The 18,666-nt window shown below is 47.1% G+C and overlaps 1 protein-coding gene across 1 annotated transcript in view; it reads left to right on the forward strand.

Moving 5' to 3' along the window:
* Window positions 1-1,440: 1,440 nt before the first annotated feature.
* PIWIL1 (piwi like RNA-mediated gene silencing 1) overlaps window positions 1,441-18,666 on the forward strand; it is a 368,470-nt gene continuing 351,244 nt past the window's right edge. Inside the window, exons 1-2 of the mRNA XM_030218398.1 lie at window positions 1,441-1,762; window positions 17,616-17,741. Of these exons, the coding sequence (XP_030074258.1) occupies window positions 1,441-1,762; window positions 17,616-17,741 (448 nt within the window). The remainder of the gene's footprint in view (window positions 1,763-17,615; window positions 17,742-18,666) is intronic.

Consider the following 18,666-nt stretch of genomic DNA (forward strand, 5'->3'; position numbering starts at 1 on the left):
CGGGGGCCCCCTGATGATAATACACAACCCAGAGACTATCGTTCCCGACCAAGCCCAGATCGTTATATAGATGTTCAGTGTTATCGTTGCCAGCAATACGGCCATTATGCACGGGAATGTTCCCTACCACCACAAAATACACTAATGAATCAAATCCGCCGTCAAAACCGTCAAACCCGTCCTCCAGAGCGCCAATCTTTCCCTTTGTGGAACCCTGATCAACGCCGCCCACAGTGACTAGGCGTTGTTCGCACTAAAGCAGGCTTGGATGATCCTATGATCACCCTGCTCATTTGTGATGTTCCTGTCCTCTTTTTAATAGACACAGGCGCCTCTCGCTCTGTGCTAGCCCATGTCCCGCACAAATTGCAGAAACTTCTTAAAGTTTCCCCTAACAATGTTACCACCACAGGCTTTGATGGTGTCCCAACAGACACGCCCCTGCTTGAGCCTTTACCAATTACATATGCGGATCAACAACTATCTGCTCCTTTTTTGTATGCCCCATTATGCCCCGTCAATTTACTTGGGAGAGATCTATTGACATTGTTTCATTTTGAAATTTATTTTGATCCTTCCCCTAATGAAACCACTTCACTCATTATGGCTGTCACCTCAATGGTTGAGAAACAAATAGAGGTCGCTCTGAATGACCTACCAAGTTTTCTTTGGGCCACACCTGAGGAACCCTATGGTGAGGTTAAAGGCCCTCCCCATCGTATTCAGCTGCTACCGGGTTGTAAAGGCCCTAAAATTGCCCAGTACCCGTTAAAACCAGAAGTTATTGCTGGAGCTCAAGAACAAATTGATTCCTTATTACAGCAAGGCATCATTGAAAAGTGTAATTCACCATACAATACCCCTTTATTCCCTGTTCCAAAGAAAGAGCCTGGCGCCTTCCGTATAGTACAGGACTTACGCGCTTTAAATGACCTCACTTACGCGGTATTCCCGAATGTGGAAAATCCGACTACACTCCTCAATAGTATCACTTTGCAAACATATCACTCCACTATTGATTTGTCTAACGCCTTCTTTTCCATCACCCTTGACCCTGTAAGCCGCCCGCTAACGGCTTTCCAATTCAATAACACAACATATCAGTGGACTCGTCTTCCCCAGGGATTCACAGACAGTCCTACAGTCTTTTCCCAAACTTTAGCAGCGCACATACAGGAATTCAAACAGTACAGATATGGTCTCCCACCACAAACCTCCATTGTTCAGTATGTGGATGACATGCTTATCACATGCCCTGACTTTGACACATGTGTTCAAGTCACCTGTGACTTTCTGGACTTTCTTGCTACCAAAGGCTACAAAGTTAACAGAAAGAAATTAAAAGTAGCTCAGACACATGTTACCTTCCTTGGCCACCACATAGGCCCCCGTCAGAAGGGCCTAGGTCCCGATACTCTCCAACATGTATCCTCCTTGCGAATGCCCACTACTGTTTCTGATCTCAGAGGTGTCCTTGGCATGTTGAATTTCTGTCGCCTTTGGATACCCAATTATTCAGCTCGAACACAGCCATTTTATATGAAACTACAGGGTAAACAGAAAGTTAAACGAGAACCCATTAACTTCACAGCTCAGGAAACATCAGATCTTATGGCTCTTGTAAAAGATGTTATGCTTTCCTCCCCATTGGCAACTATTGATGCTTCTCAGGATGTACACCTTTGGGTCGTGCATACTGAGACTACTTGGTCTTGCCTGATTACACAAGAGCATGATGACCTTGCTTGTGGTTACCTTTCAGGTACTTTTTCACCTGTTGAAAGAGCTTTTGCTACTTGTGAGAAAGGCCTTGTTGCCGCCAGCACAGCTGTCACGAAATTATACAGCTACATTCCTCACCTTCCGGTGATTCTTCACACGTCCCATGATGTAAAATATCTGTTGGACAAACAGATTAGTCACATGACTGTCTGCCGATTGCAAAAGTATCAAGTACTTTTGTTCAGTGTAGTGCACTCTATTCACCCATTAACTTTAACTGACCTTCAACGCCTAGATCCATTACTCACTGTAACAGAGACAGCACAGAATACAATCTTTCCCCATGAGTGCACTACCCAATTGTCTGTTCCCGAATCCCTCCATCTGCATTCAGAAATCTTGCAGACTGGCGAGGTTTGGTTTACAGACGGTTCTCAGCAAAACGGACTTGCCGGTTTTGCCGCCCTCCGTTACACACCTGAAGAAGATATACTGGATCCTGTACAATTCAGGTTACCAGATGCATTCACAGCCCAAACCGCAGAACTTGCAGCGGTTTTGTATGTCCTCCTGTTTAAAGCACTACACTCAGATTTGAGCATTGTCACCGACTCAGACTATGTTTTTGCTTCCTTGCACTCCCATGTTCGCAAATGGAACCAGAGGGGTCTGATTTCCTCTACTGGACAACCTCTCAGCCACTTACCTTTGTGGACTGCACTTTTTGATGCACTGGAGAAACGCCATCAAAAAGGCCTCCGCACCAGTATCTCCTGGATTAAAGCACATCAGGAGACGGTATTTTCTTTCGCCATTAATGGCAACCATGCTGCTGATGAACTAGCCCGTGAGGTCACTTCCTCTTCCAGTTCTCCTTCCGTATCCCCTACTGATGTGGTACTTCCTGTGTTTGCAACCGAAGCGCCTCCCTTTGAAACACCACCTTCTACTCCTTCTGATTCCACACCCTCCGAATCCTCCTCTTCAAACACCCCTCCAATTTTTCCTGTTCCTCATGTCATTACCTCCTTGCTATCTCCTGATTCAGAACCCCCTGTTACGTCCCCTCCCCCTGAATCCTTAACCTCTGACTTCTCTACTACCCTCACTTCCTCTCTTTCACAAGCAGAACTCACTTTGTGGAAGCAGGCTGGATGTTTTCTAAATCCAAATGGCATGTGGACTCATCCCAACGGTCAATTATGCGTTTCACAGCATGTTTTATCCCTTCTGTTGCATGCCCTCCATTATCCTTTACATTTAAATGCTAATACACTGTATGATCAATTGTCTTCCAAATTATGGGCTCCCCAAATGATGCCCATGTGCCACTCTGTAGTGCATAATTGTTACAAATGCTTTCTGTACACACCCAAACGAGGACCTGTCATTCCTTCAGGTCATTTGCCTGTTGTCCAGGGACCTGGCCAACATTGGTATATTGATTTCACAGATATGCAGACACCTGTTCGCGGTAAACGGTATCTGCTTGTCTGCGTGGACGGTTTCTCTAAGTGGGTGGAAGCTTTCCCTTGCACTAGAGAAACCGCACAAACCATGGCACAGTCACTGTGTAATGAAATTATTCCTCGATTTGGTATTCCTGGCAAAATTACCACAGATAATGGTACACACTTTGTGAATGAACTCCTGCAGAACCTCCTTCCAGCACTCGGTATTACACATAGAACAGTCTGTGTTTACAAACCCACCAGTAATGGTTTGGTTGAAAGATACAATGGGTTGCTCAAAACAAAAATGCGTCAGCTTATGGCAAATGGGATAAAGAATTGGCTTGATGCCCTCCCTTTGGCACTGTTATCTCTCCGTGCCACTCCATCCTCTTCCCTTAAACTGACGCCGTTCCAACTATGTACAGGTCGCCAGATGAGACTCCTACCTGGCAATCCAGACACTCAAGTACCCGATCAATACTCAGTATATTGGGATATCTTGCAGACTATTGTAAGTTCTCTGTCCTCAATTCCACAGGCCATTTCGGACAGAAGAGGGGATTGTGATGCCAATAGATCCCCCCCTTATAAAGTGGGCGATCTAGTGCACCGGCGTTATTACACGCACAAGACCTGGCGAGATCCCATCTACGTTGGGCCCTTCAAGATAGAAGCTCTGTCAGCCACAGCTGCCAAGCTTGAGGACCACACATCCTGGGTCCATCTGAAAGATATCCGCGCCTATCCAAATACCCAATCAGGCCTCCTGGATGTTTCCATTGATGTTTCCAGCACAACAGTCACTGGAGAGACCAGTCCCACCACAAACTCCATCTCCACCACCACTGAGCCCAAGACCACCGACCCCACATCCAACACTCTTGAACCACCTTGACCAACTCGACCAAAGACTTAACCACTTAATCAACTTAGACCATCCATCTCCTGAATCCCATCTCCTTGATCTGGCTGACATAGTCATCCAAGCCTTCGCCGATTCTCCAGAGTCACCAGCAGAACAACCACCTGTATTGGAACCTGCTTTTGAGTTGCCATCCTCACCTCTTCCTCCAACTGTTCCAGCACTCCCACTTCCATACGTAGATCTTCACATCCGTCTCATCCGAATCCGTAACCTTGCAGAAGATCTCACCCAAATCCGCAACTTAGCAGGACAATTGAATCCGGAAGAACAAGAGTCTGTTGCGGTGTCCACAGTACAGAATCTGCACAGCAACATCTGTGAGCTGCTTGACATTCTACATTTGTACTTCCCGAATCAAGCCAGATAAATGCCACAGCAATTTCCGCCGATTTTCACTCCAGAAGAACTCATTCCCTTACAGACTATTTCTCTACATAAAGTTCCTATTCCAATACCACCTTTCCCAACCACTCCTGTGAAAGTGTTGATACCACCACCCTCCCCCGCTGGTAAGAGTCTCCGCAGGGAACCAACTGCTGAGAACCTTGCTGCCCTCGACAATATCAAGGAACCTGATCCACCAGACCCACTGGACATTGGACTTTACCCTGTTGATAAGTGTAACTCTGAGCAGGTATCTGAAACCAATTCCCATTGGTCGAACGACTTCGACGACACTTATTTGGAAGGCGACACCAATCCTGACGACACGGACGGAACCAGTACTCGCCCAAGTGTTGTCTCAGCAGCAGTGACGGTGTTACATCAATACACCCTCTTCTTCTGCTTTCCATCTGCTCGATTGTTTGCTGTTGGACTCGTGTGCATCATCCTACTTTGTATAGGTTTGGTTTTGTTTTTCACTACCCTGTTTACCTATACTGCCGACAGCAACCTCCTGGATCTTTGGATCACACTTACTGCCTTTCCCACTGGCAACGTTACCTTGCCAGCCGGAAACGCCACGGTACTTGCAACTACCTCGGTACTTGTAACTACCCCAGCAGTACTTGCAACTACTTCTGTACTTGCAACTACTCCAGCAGTACTTGTGACTACTTCGGTACTTACATCTACTCCTGCTCCATCACCTACTACAGCAGCCTACACAGAGCCCCAACAATACACCGCATTTACCCGCCTGTTTGGATACAGATCCCCCCGGACGACCTCAAAGATAGGTCCCATTGCCACCAGTCATCCTACCCCCTGGGCAGACACATCTGTCACGACAGACTTTTCAACTGGCTATCCTCCAGAGCCTATTGAAACCTCTGCGACTACTCCTGTCCTCACTGATTCTCCTGTTTTGCATTCTACAACTGTTCCCAATAATATCAGTAGCTCGGTCCATATTGTCCCCAATCTTACAACTACTTTTGAGGATAATATTACCTTGCTTCAATTACGACCCACCCCTCCTCCTGATTCTCTGGTTCCTCCTAGTGACGCTCCTCCTCCCACGAATACTACTTTAGCCACTCCAAACATCACCGTCCCAGCCACTCGACCTCCCAGATAGCTCATCATCCTTAAGTAACCATCAATATATGTCCCAGAATTTACCAGATAACCCGCCCTCTCCACCTGATTCTCCCCCACCATCGCCTTTTAGTATAGGTGTACACTTAATCCCTGAACCCCCAGAGTACCTTTTTGATTTAAGAGAGTTAATACATCCTCATTGGGACCCAGCTCCAGAAGACGATCCCAATTGGGACCCCTTCACCCGATATCTGACATTGTGTGAACCTTTGTTTGAGAATTGGACACTAGGTCCTAGCCGAACGATTACAGACACTGTGATACTGTTTGGAGGAACTTTAGGGTTACAAATAGAACAAACCGACGACCTCCTAATAAGACGAGCAACTGGTGACGTTGTAGATTTTTGGATTATCACATACGCCGTACTGGGCACTGATTGGATACCCTTTGTGTTCATTAGAGAGGTTGGATTGGGACCTTTGGAAGTATACAGTCTTTTTGTTATCCCCGACACTCCTGAAAGAGGAGCTGTTAGAATTTACCCACCTTACCCAGTCGTTAGAATTTACCAACCCAACCCAAATTCTTCCTAATGATATATCAATCTTTGGTATACCTAGGAATATTAATTATAGTAATTACAGTTCTGGTTAGGACCCTAGGATTTATTGTGTTACTCATTTTCATTAACCGCCAATTACCTTTGGTACAATCCAGATCTTACATTTAACCATGAAAACTAACAACATGAAGTCCTTAGTCTTCCTCCTGTTGTGTGTGCACACCATACCCATGATACAAGGAACACAATATCTAGCAAGTTTTCTGCAACAATTCACGACCACTTACGAAATAACATTACCCACCACCAAGGACACAACCACAATAACCCTTGATGTATGTTCTTATACTATGTGTGGGGAACATCCGGTACAGCAGTACTTGTCAGCTTTTGAGGTATACCTGTGTCCCTTCTCCAATTGCGGAAGTTGGGCACAAGTATGGTGGTATACAGGTTCGTGGGTCCCCTACTCAGGTAGTGAGATTCCAGATCTCAAAAAGAGCATTTCCATCATGAAAGTGCGATGGACTGGCCTTTGTCCAATGACCAGATGTAATCAAGTGGCTATCACTTTCAAAGGAGTAACGGCTGTTACATACAGAACTTATTCCATAGGAATTGATGCCACAGGTAGAGATCCAGTTGGAACGTTCAGGATTATTCCACCCCCAGCCCAACCTACAGCGACCAATAATCCTTTGATGCCAACAAAGATCCCAGAAGCAAAAATTCCTTACCAGATCGTGCCAATTAATAATTCCAAAGATTTAATAGCCTTAGAAACAGGATTTGGAGAAACAAACCTATGGCTCGAATGGGCACATTATACTACAAAGAGCTTGAATGTCTCTAATTGTTATTTTTGTGCCCATGCAAGAGCAGAACCAACTGTAGTTCCTTTCCCTTTAGATCTCTACAATGATCCAGATGGTTTTTGGTGTATGCTAGAATTATTGCAGGTAAAAGACAAAGTCAATCAGTCTTGTCAGCATCTTGACAAGCACCACCCCTACTTACCCCCTCGGCTGAGGGTCCCACCTGCATTCAGGATTCCAGATCCTGCTACCAGATATCATACATGTATAGAACGATATGAGGGGAAAAATACACGGTTTTTAGGAAACTTGACTAATTGCAACACAACCTTAGGAAAAGAAAGTCTGCGAAATCTTAATCTCACAAACTTTTCACAAGCTAGAGCAGACATATGGTGGTACTGTGGAGCCCATACTATCCACCATACACTTCACATACGTTGGAAAGGCAGATGTGCCTTAGTAAAATTGGTAATTCCAATCATTATAGCATCCTTGCTCCCTCCTCATAGCAGCTCTTCCTCACGAGTGAAGAGAAATGCAATGCCTGGATCTTTTGATGATCGGGTCTATATAGATGCTATTGGAGTTCCAAGAGGGGTCCCTGATGAGTTCAAAGCCAGAAACCAAATAGCTGCAGGATTTGAATCTGCCTTCTTTTGGTGGGCGACGATAAATAAAAATGTAGACTGGATAAACTATATATACTACAACCAGCAGAGATTTGTTAATTATGCCAGGGATGCAGTTCAAGGAATTGCAGCGCAATTAGACGCCACTAGCCGGATGACGTTGGAAAACAGATTAGTGCTTGACCAACTTCTGGCAGCAGAGGGCGGAGTGTGCCATAAGATAGGTACACAGTGTTGCACCTTTATCCCCAACAATACAGCTCCAGATGGATCAATCACCAGAGCTTTGGAAGGTTTGACCTCACTGTCACAAGAGTTGGCAGAGAACTCTGGTGTTGATACATCCTGGACTGGTTGGATGGATAAAGCTTTTGGTAAATGGAAGACATTTATCATTTCAGCAGCCACAACGATAATCATAGTGGTAGCAATTTTTGTATTAGTAGGATGTTGCATAATCCCTTGTGCTAGAGGCTTAGTAGAACGCTTAATTGAAACCGCAATCACGAAAAAGACAACAGCAGGACAATATGTCCTGTACGAAAATCTCCTTCCCAACACCACAGGAGATGACACATTGGACTATCTCCCTCTGAGAAGGACCAATCGCTATGCAACTGCTAGAGACACTAGAGAAATGTCTGCATCTGTATAATCAGGTAATAGCACACACAGGGATACAATATAACCATATAAAGCTTTATAAGATAAGATATAATCAGTATATAACCAAAGAAATTAATGATTAAATAGGTAAGAATGAGATAGAATTTGCATGTTAAAGGGTAGAAGTATAGTAGTTTTTGTATAACCATAGATATTGATAAGTAGAAATGATTGAAATAATTGAAGTGGTGCCAGAATGGTAATCAGAAACCAAATAACTCAGACTGTACCAGTTTGCACAGAGACTCAGAAAATTTTATGGCCTTGTAGGATACCTTCTGGAATGGATGGTATCATGGTATATTTACCCTGGTGTCACCCTATGGGATAGGGTGAAGAGGGGAATGTTAATATATGGCCTGGTTTTAGATCTGCCACTGGAATTGTGATGGACAAAGCCACAGAGCCAAAAACATCTGAAAATGTACTGATTAGGCCAAACAAGTAACAAATGATTTTATATTTGAGAATCTGCAGAAAGCAGGTCTGAACAATGAGTCTTGACACAAACAGGTATATATTAATGTATAAAATGATACAGAGATCAGAAGATGTGATGAGAGGTGTTGCAAAAACATTATGTGAAACTGGTATCTCAACAGAAAAAATGTTAGTAACCGCAAAAACAGTTTGTTCCAGAAAAACATGTTGATATTACCGGAAAATGTTGCAACCTTGTGAAATTGATGGAACGGAAGAGCTGGGTACAAACTGCACAGATGGCAAGATGCGACAGTTTAACCGCAGAAATTGAGAAATATTTGAAAAAAAAGGTCCCAAAATAGGGGCTGCCATAGACTTCTATAGAGAAAAAAAGAGTATAAAAGAGGAGAGATTTTGGCTCAATTTCGGAGTCGTCCTCAACGCATTTCAGACGGCAAAGCGCTGTGCCATTGAACCCAGAATCTGTCCGATGTCTGTATTTCTTTGAAATCTTGGTAAGAATAAATACCTTCTATCTGAAACTTATCTCTGTCTTAATTTTCAAGTATTCATTTGCCTGTTACTTATTTTACAAACTAAACTGAACTCACACCAGACACTCATTTTGTGCACAAAATACTGCTAGATTCAAATAGACTATATGTGGGAACATAAATGGCCCAGAATACACCTAGATCCAGAAAGGCAGAAAGCAGAGGTCATGGGGATCAGTTTTGAATTACGCCTTCTGATGCCTCCCCAGAACCAACCACCCTGGGATTGGAGGGAAACTATAAAGAATCTTCTGGATGAACTTAAGAGGTTCCCCCCCCCCATTTGGAAAAGTCCAGAAGGAGTCTAAACGAGGTGCATTAAAAACAAAGTCCATCCTTATCTGGACGACTGGTTGATCCGAGCCCCCTCTTATGCAGAGTGCGGCAAAGCTGTGGACCGGGTGATTGCTCTTTTGAGCTCCCTGGGGTGGATCATCAACTGGGAGAAAAGCCAGCTGCGCCCGACTCAGTCCCTGGAGTATCTGGGAGTTTGATTCGATACCCAAGTGGGCAGAGTGTACCTGCCGGACAATCGGATTGTCAAACTTCAGGCTCAGGTGGACCAGTTCCTAGTAGCCTCTCCTATTCGGGCTTGGGACTATGTGCAGCTGTTGGGCTCTATGACGGCCACGATGGAAGTAGTGCCCTGGGCCAGGGCTCATATGAGACCACTACAACACTCTCTGCTGCAGCGCTGGACTCCGGTGTCGGAGGATTATGCTGTGCGCCTTCCCTTGGACCCAGCAGTGCGCAAGGCGCTGAGCTGGTGGCTGAAGACAGACAAGTTGTCTGCAGGGATGCCTCTTGTGACCCCGGAGTGGATTGTCGTCACGACGGATGCCTCTTTGACGGGCTGGGGAGCCCACTGCATGGGAAGGACAGCGCAGGGGCTCTGGTCTCCTGCAGAGGCAAAGTGGTCTATCAACATCCTGGAACTCAGAGCCATTCGGTTGGCGCTTTTGGAGTTCCTCCCGGTACTGGCGTTGAAGCCAGTACGGGTCCTGTCGGACAATGCCACGGCTGTGGCCTATGTCAACCGCCAGGGAGGTACCAAGAGCGCCCCTCTAGCCAAGGAAGCCATGAATCTATGCCAGTGGGCGGAAGCGAACCTGGAACAGCTGTCAGCGGCCCACATTGCCGGAGTCATGAATGTCAAGGCGGACTTTCTCAGTCGCCATACCTTGGATCCCGGAGAGTGGCAGTTATCGGCTCAGGCGTTCTTGGACATCACGAAGCGCTGGGGCCAGCCGAGCCTAGATCTGATGGCGTCATCGGCCAATTGCCAAGTGCCGCGCTTTTTCAGCAGAGGACGGGACCCTCGATCTCTGGGAGTAGATGCTCTTCTCCAACAGTGGCCGACACAAGAGCTTCTCTATGTGTTCCCGCCCTGGCCCATGTTGGGCAGGGTTCTAGACCGGGTGGCAAGGCATCCGGGCCGGATAATCCTGGTAGGTCCGGACTGGCCCAGACATCCCTGGTATGCGGCCTTCATCAGGCTCTCAGTGGACGACCCTCTGCGGCTGCCAGTGGAGCAGGGCCTGTTGCATCAGGGTCCCGTGGTGATGGAGGATCCCTCCCCCTTTGGTCTTACGGCCTGGCTATTGAGCGGCAGCGTCTGAGGAAGAAAGGCTTCTCAGACAAGGTCATCGCCACTATGCTGAGAGCGAGGAAGCGCTCTACTTCTACTGCTTACGCCAGGGTTTGGCGTACCTTTGCAGCGTGGTGTGAAGCAGGCTCACTTTCTCCCCTTCACTGCTCCAATTTCTTCAGTGCTGGCGTTCCTGCAAGAAGGTCTGGAGAAAGGCCTGTCGCTCAGTTCCCTTAAAGTCCAGGTAGCGGCTCTGGCTTGCTTCAGGGGCCACCTGAAGGGTGCTTCCCTGGCTTCGTAGCCAGATATGGTACGTTTTCTCAAGGGAGTTAATCACCTGCGCCCTCCTCTGCGCTCAGTGGTGCCTGCGTGGAATCTCAACCTGGTGCTAAGAGCCTTGCAGAAGCCGCCTTTTGAACCCTTGTCGAGGGCATCTCTGAAAGACCTGACGTTGAAAGCAGTCTTTTTGGTGGCTATCACTTCAGCCAGAAGAGTTTCCGAGCTCCAGGCACTCTCATGTCGAGAGCCTTTTCTGCAGTTCACTGAGGCAGGAGTGACTATTCGCACAGTGCCTTCCTTCCTGCCCAAGATTGTTTCTCGCTTCCATGTGAATCAGCAGCTCTGTCTCCCTTCCTTTCGTAGGGAGGACTACCCAGAGGAATACTCTGCTCTCAAATATCTGGATGTGAGACGAGTCATCATCAGATACTTGGAAGTGACCAATGATTTCCGGAAATCGGATCATCTGTTTGTCCTGTTTGCAGGTCCTCGTAAGGGTCTGCAGGCTGCTAAGCCTACAGTGGCAAGATGGGTCAAGGAAGCCATTGCAGCGGCTTATGTGGCCGCGGGGAAGGTGCCGCCTATCCAGCTGAAGGCTCACTCCACTAGAGCTCAGGCGGCCTCGATGGCAGAGGCCGGGTCCGTCTCCTTGGAAGAGATTTGCAAGGCGGCAACTTGGGCATCGGCCCATACCTTCTCCAGGCATTACCGCTTGACTGTGGCTGCTCGGGCGGAGGCCCGGTTTGGAGCTTCAGTGTTGCGGTCAGGGATTTCTATGTCCCGCCCTGGGTGAGTACTGCTTCGGTACATCCCACCAGTCTATGGATTGATCAGCATGATGATATGGAAGGTAAAATTATGTATCATACCTGATAATTTTCTTTCCATTAATCATAGCTGATCAATCCATAGCCCCTCCCAGATATCTGTACTGTTTATATTCTGGTTGCATTTCAGGTTCAAGTTTAGTCTTCAGTTCCTGTTCAGGAGGACTTCGTCTTCAAGTTTTTTCAATTGGATTCTTCAAGAGTTGAGACGAGTTTGTGTTACAGTGAGCTGCTGCATTCCTCTCCCCTCCGTTTTACGGGGCTGGATTGAGACATAAATTCTGCCGGCGCTCCCTCCCGCTTCGTGCGGCTGTAGGGCAGCTTTGTACCCCTCCCGCTTCGGCGGTGTTAGGGTCAGTCAGCTCCTCCCGCGGTTGCGGTTGCAGGATAAGCCAGATCCCCCCCGCATCGGCGGGGTGGTGTCTCTCCCCCGCTCCGCGGGGATGAGCTGGACGGATTCCCCTCCCCCACTTGTGTGGGGATGAGCTGGGTTAATTCCCCTCCCCCGTTTCGGCGGTGGTGAGCTGGGCAGAGTGTCCCTTTGTGGGTGTAATTCTCTAAGTGCTGAGTCCTGCGGATGGAGCTTGGATATCAACATACTGAGGAGTTTCCGGCAGCACATGACCACATATAGGGAGGCAAAAGCTTTGCTCTCTATCTCCACCTGCTGGTAGATGGACACAACCCACCAGTCTATGGATTGATCAGCTATGATTAATGGAAAGAAAATTATCAGGTACGATACATAATTTTACCTTTCTTTCCGAGCACTCTACCAGAACCCTCATCCACACCCTTGTCACCTCTCGTTTAGACTACTGCAATCTGCTTCTTGCTGGCCTCCCACTTAGTCACCTCCCCCCTCTCCAGTTGGTTCAAAACTCTGCTGCCCGTCTCGACTTTGCCAGGGTCGCTTTACTCATACTATCCCTCTCCTCAGGTCGCTTTACTGGCTCCCTATCCATTTTCGCATCCTGTTCAAACTTCTTCTACTAACCTATAAATGTACTCACTCTGCTGCTCCCCAGTATCTCTCCACACTCGTCCTTCCCTACACCCCTTCCCGTGCACTCCGTTCCATGGACAAATCCTTTTTATCGGTTCCCTTCTCCACTACTGCCAACTCCAGACTTCGCGCCTTGTCTTGCTGCACCCTACGCCTGGAAAAAACTTCCTGAGCCCCTACGTCTTGCCCCATCCTTGGCCACCTTTAAATCTAGACTGAAAGGCCATCTCTTTAACATTGCTTTTGACTTGTAACCACTCGCCTCCACCTACCCTCCTCTTCTCCTTCCTGTACACATTAATTGATTTGATTTGCTTACTTTATTTTCTGTCTATTAGATTGTAAGCTTTTTGAGCAGGGACTGTCTTTCTTCTATGTTTGTGCAGTGCTGCGTACGCCTTGTAGCGGTATAGAAATGCTAAATAGTAGTAGTAGTAGAATTCAATGCCTCGGTGAGAGTCGTGTTTGTGGAGTCCCGATGCGGCTCTGCCGTCAAACGGGTGGCGGTAGAGGAGACCTTGCAAGGCTTGTTGCACCTCTGGGCGGTGGTCCCTGTGCCTCCCGCCGTGATCGGCTATGGTCGTTACTCCATTTACTTTGTGGTGCCGCGAAAAGGAGGGTCTTTTATGCCCATACTCGACTTAAAGGAAGTCAACAAGTCACTAAGAGTGTGGCATTTTTGCATGGAAACCCTGCGCTCCATCATTGCGGCGGTACAGCCAGGAGAGTTTCTCACGTCTCTGGACCTGAAAGAAGCTTACTTGCACATTCCTATTTGGCCCCCGCACCACCGGTTTCTCCGGTTTGCGATGTTGGGAAAACATTTCCAGTTTCGGGCCTGCCTTTTGGCCTCGCCACAGCTCCTCTAACCTTTTCCAAGGTAATGGTGGTAGTAGCTGCCTTTCTCAGGCGAGAGGGTATCCGGGTTCTCCCGTACCTCGACGACTGGCTCATCAGAGGGGACTCTGCAGAAGAGTCATCATGTAACAGCCAGAGTAGTCTCAGTACTTCAATCTCTGGGCTTGGTCGTCAATATACCCAAAAGTCACCTGACCCCCCCCCCTCCCCTCAATCTCTAGAATATTTGGGGGTCCGGTTCGACACAGCCTTGGGGTTTGTCTTTCTACCCGAGCAAAGGCGGTGCAAGCTTCAGAACCAGGTCAGTTTACTCTTGAGGATGCGTCACCCGCGAGCTTGGGACCTAGTCCAGCTGTTAGGGTCGATGACGGCCACCTTGGAAATGGTGCCATGGGCGAGAGCACACCTGAGACCTCTGCAGTGTTCCCTGCTTCAACGATGGTCTCCAATATCTCATGATTACCAGCGCAGACTCGCATGGCTCCCTGCGGCCCGGTTCAGTATGGATTGGTGGCTCTCAGACAGCATGCTGTGGCGAGGAATGCCGCTAGCGCTTCCCGATTGGTGCCTGGGGGTAACAGATGCCAGCCTGCAGGGCTGGGGGGCATATTGCCAGGGAAGGCATGCCCAGGGTTTCTGGACACCCGAGGAGTTGGAGTAGTCCATCAATCGCTTGGAGTTGAAAGCGATATTCCAGGTGCTTCTGGCCTTTCACATGACCCTGGAGGGACTGGCTGTCAGAGTTCTGTCGGACAACACGACAGCAGTGGCCTACATAAATCGACAAGGCGGCACTCAGTGCAGGGCACTGGCCGCGCAGGCTACGCAGATTTGCCACTGGGCCGAGCTACATCTGCAGTTTCTGTTAGCAGCTCACATTGCAGGTCAGAGCAACGTGCAAGCCAATTATCTAAGCAGGCATCAAATCGACCCAGCGGAGTGGGAACTGGCAGACTAAGTGTTCCTTCAGATCTGTGCCAAATGGGGGATGCCCATAGAGGATCTTATGGCGTCAAGCGCAAATTCCAAAGTTCCATGCTTTACAGCAGACGGAGAGATCCTCGCTCGTTGGGGTTGGATGCCTTGGCTCAACCCTGGCCTCAGGGCCTCCTGTATGTGTTCCCTCTGTGGCCCTTGATAAGGCGAGTACTCCTGCGGATTCGGCTACATCAAGGAGCGGTGGTTCTCATTGCCCTGGATTGGCCCAGCCGGCCGTGGTATGCGGACCTCCGGCGGATGCTGGTGGAGGCTCCCTTTCCTTTGCCTCTGGTTCCGAACCTGTTGTCACAGGGGCCGGTAACCATGGAGGATGCCTGCTGCTTTGGTCTTACGGCATGGCTATTGAGAGGGCGCAATTGAGAGAAGGGCTATTCCAGCAACGTCATCTCCACTCTCCTTCAGTCCCGTAAGCGTTCCACTTCCGTTGCCTGTGCTCGGATTTGGCACCAGTTTGATGCTTGGTGTGCTTCTAAAGCGATCACACCCATGCGGGCTTCTGTCTCGCCGATACTTGACTTTCTGCAGGATGGTTTACAAAAAGGCTTGGCCTATAATTCCCTGCGTGTTCAAGTGGCAGCATTGTCATGGTTTCTGGGGAAGGCCGCTGGCCTCTCCCTGGCTTCACATCCGTGCATTGCACGGTTTCTGAGAGGGGTGCTTTGGCTCCGGCCTCCCGTTCGGGCCCCTTGCCTGGCCTGGAACCTGGGGCTAGTATTAAAGGCTCTTCAGTGTTTGCCCTTCGAGCCGCTGAAGCGAGCTTCGGAGAAGGATGTGACTCTAAAGACGGTGTTTTTGGTGGCCATTGTATCGGCGAAACGGGTATCTGTGCTCCAGGCGCTGTCCTGTCGAGACCCTTTTCTGCAATTCTCAGAGTCCGGAGTAACGGTACGTACTTGCCTTCCTTCATGCCTAAGGTGGTTTCAGCGTTTCACCTAAACCAGCCTATCTATTTGCCCTCCTTTATTAGGGAGGAGTTTCCAGAATCCTTTGGGCAGTTGCACCTCCTGGATGTGCGCTGGGCTCTGTTGCAGTATCTGCAGATGTGAAATGCTTTCAGGACCTCTGATCACCTTGGTATTGTTGTCAGGTGCTCGCAGAGGGTCTCCAGCGTCTAAAGCCACTATAGCCCGTTGGCTTAAGGAAGCCATATTTTCTGCATATCTGCTGTCTGGCTGGCCTCCACCTGATGCCTTTAAGGCTCATTCCACAAGAGCGATTTCCTCCTCTTGGGCTGAAACTGGAGCACTCTCTCTTCAAGAGATATGTAGTGCAGCAACTTGGGCTTCTAAGCTTTCTTTTACCCAACATTACAGGCTGGATGTGGCAGCTAGGAGGGACGCGCTTTTTGGAGCACAAGTGCTGGCATGTGGTGTGGCTTGTTCCCGCCCGATCTAGGGATTGCTTTGATGCATCCCATTCGTAATGGATTCATCTGCTGCTGATGACAAGGAAGGGAAAATTAGGTTCTTACCTTGGTAATTTTCTTTCATTTAGTCACAGCAGATGAATCCATGATACCTCCCTGATTGACTCTGTTTTGTGTTCAGTTTTTCCTGCAGATATGTTCCCTCATGGGAGAAGTTGGAAAACAGTCTTCAGGATTTCTGTTCTTCTACAGGAGGTTGAGTTCGTCCCTCCTTTGTGTTATTGCTCCTGTTCTGGGGCGTTCGTTCGCTGTGAGGAAAGTTCATGTTATGCTACTTTGTGGTTTAACACTGCTTTGGAAGTTTCAAAATACTGACAGGCAGATGGAGCTAGCCGTCCTAGAGGCACTATGGTTTTCAGTGTTCTTTATCTCCCCCTGCTGGTTGGTGGACACAACCCATTCGTAATGGATTCATCTGCTGTGACTAAAGGAAAGAAAATTACCAAGGTAAGAACCTAATTTTCCTTTAGGTGATAATTTTCTTTCCATTAGTTCTTCACACTATTCCAGGAGCCCTCATGTGGCTTGATGCCCTCCTATGGCTCGATGCCCTCCTTGGTGGCTCTGTGTATTGTCTTTGGGTCCTGTTTTCCAGGAACTTAGCTTTTGGGGCGTTCTGGTGGCTGGCTTGGTTGGTTGCTGACCATGCACCTGATTGCATGTCCTTTCTCATTGCTTGAGGACTGATACTGAGGAACTGGGCTGCTAGCAGGAGGCTACATAGTAGTGCTCACTCAATTCAGTATTCTCGATCTCCTGCTGGTCAATGGATATGACTACCACACGTCCTGGAATAGTGTGAAGAACTAATGGAAAGAAAATTATCAGGTAAGACTTAATTTCTCCTTTTAACACAGTGTTGCTGGTTTTGATGGTAGTTTGCACTATCAAACTTTCTGAAGAATATGAGTAGGGACCTGACTAGTGGATTTAGTTTGAGACTTGAAAGAACTAAGGAGGAAGAGCACTGTTTGGAATGGCCTGGCCCGAAAGGTGGAAGCTATTAATGTAGTAGGACGTAAATTTTAAAAACCTGCTACTTTACTTTGAAGTACAGATTCTCTGTAAGATCTCTTAAAAGAACTACCTCTCATTGCAATATTATTTACATGATTTGTATTTTAAATAAACCCTTTTTGAAGCTAAATATATGGTCTTTTGTGTCCAAAGTGGATGCTTTTAAATCTTGCAGTACAGAATACTGCAATTGTTAATCTTGTTGCTTTAATCGGCAACTGGTGGAGAATTATAATATATATATCAAAACTTATAAATATTAGTGAGTGCTCTAGCTATCCCCAAGTATAAATCATTTCTTGTAACATATTAATTATGTATAGCACAAATAGAATTGAAAGGTCATTTTAAAATTACAAACGTTTCTTTTCTAGAGCTGCGAATATCAGCTGGTTTCCAAGAATTGTCACTGGCAGAGAGAGGTGGCCGAAGACGAGATTTTCATGATTTGGGTGTAAACACCCGTCAAAACCTGGAGCATGTGAAGGACTCAAAAACAGGTAATGAGAAGTTCTAAATTTGTAACTTCTAGGCACAAATGTTGGTGGGGGCCATTATCATGATTTTGTTTTTCTCTACTATTAAAGTTCAACACTTAATTTCTGTGGGCACAGCCTAGAACACAGTTTCATCACTTGTTTTCAGATTCGAGAACAGCAGGGATATTTTGCTTCAGCCCCTCCCTTCCAGGCAGCCTGCCAAGTAAAGGAAGTGAGATGAAGAGAACAGTCATAAGTATTGCCATACTGGGACAGGCCAAAGGTCCATCAAGCCCAGCAGTTTCCAACAGTGGTCAATCCAGGCCACAAATACCTGGCAAGGTCCCCAAAAAGTACAAAACGTTTTATTTTGGTTATCCCAGAAATAAGCAGTGGATTTTCTGCAAGTCCATTTTAATAATGGTGTATGGACTTTTCCTTTAGGAAGCCGTCCAAACATTTTTTAAACCCCGCCTTTACCACATTCTCTGGCAACGAGTTCCAGAGTTTAATTACACTGTAATCTAGATTATTCTCCTGATGGCTCCTCTTCCAGCAACTCAGTTCACTTCATTTTTGTGTAAAAATTGAAGTCATAGCTTAATTGAGTATAAGTTTGGAAAGCCAGATAGCTTATTTGTAATTCCTTTAAAAAAAAAAAAAAGGAACTTGAGTTCAGCATTAGAGTACAAAGTAATTACAATGAGTCACAGAAAACAGTTGAGATTTTTTTTCTTTGAAATATTTTTTATTGAACAAGAAAATTGGCATATACAAGCAATCTATTGAAGAACAGGAAAATCAGCATATACATTGTGAGCAGAAAACTCCCTTCCCACCTGCCACCCTAATACAAAAAAAAGGAAGAAAATTGAGCCACATCAATAAGTATCGCCTCCACACCCAACGTTGTCTATGGGCAGACCACCATCGAATTAAAAAATTG

The sequence above is a fragment of the Microcaecilia unicolor genome, chromosome 11, assembly GCF_901765095.1.
Source record: "Microcaecilia unicolor chromosome 11, aMicUni1.1, whole genome shotgun sequence".
Taxonomy (NCBI): domain Eukaryota; kingdom Metazoa; phylum Chordata; class Amphibia; order Gymnophiona; family Siphonopidae; genus Microcaecilia; species Microcaecilia unicolor.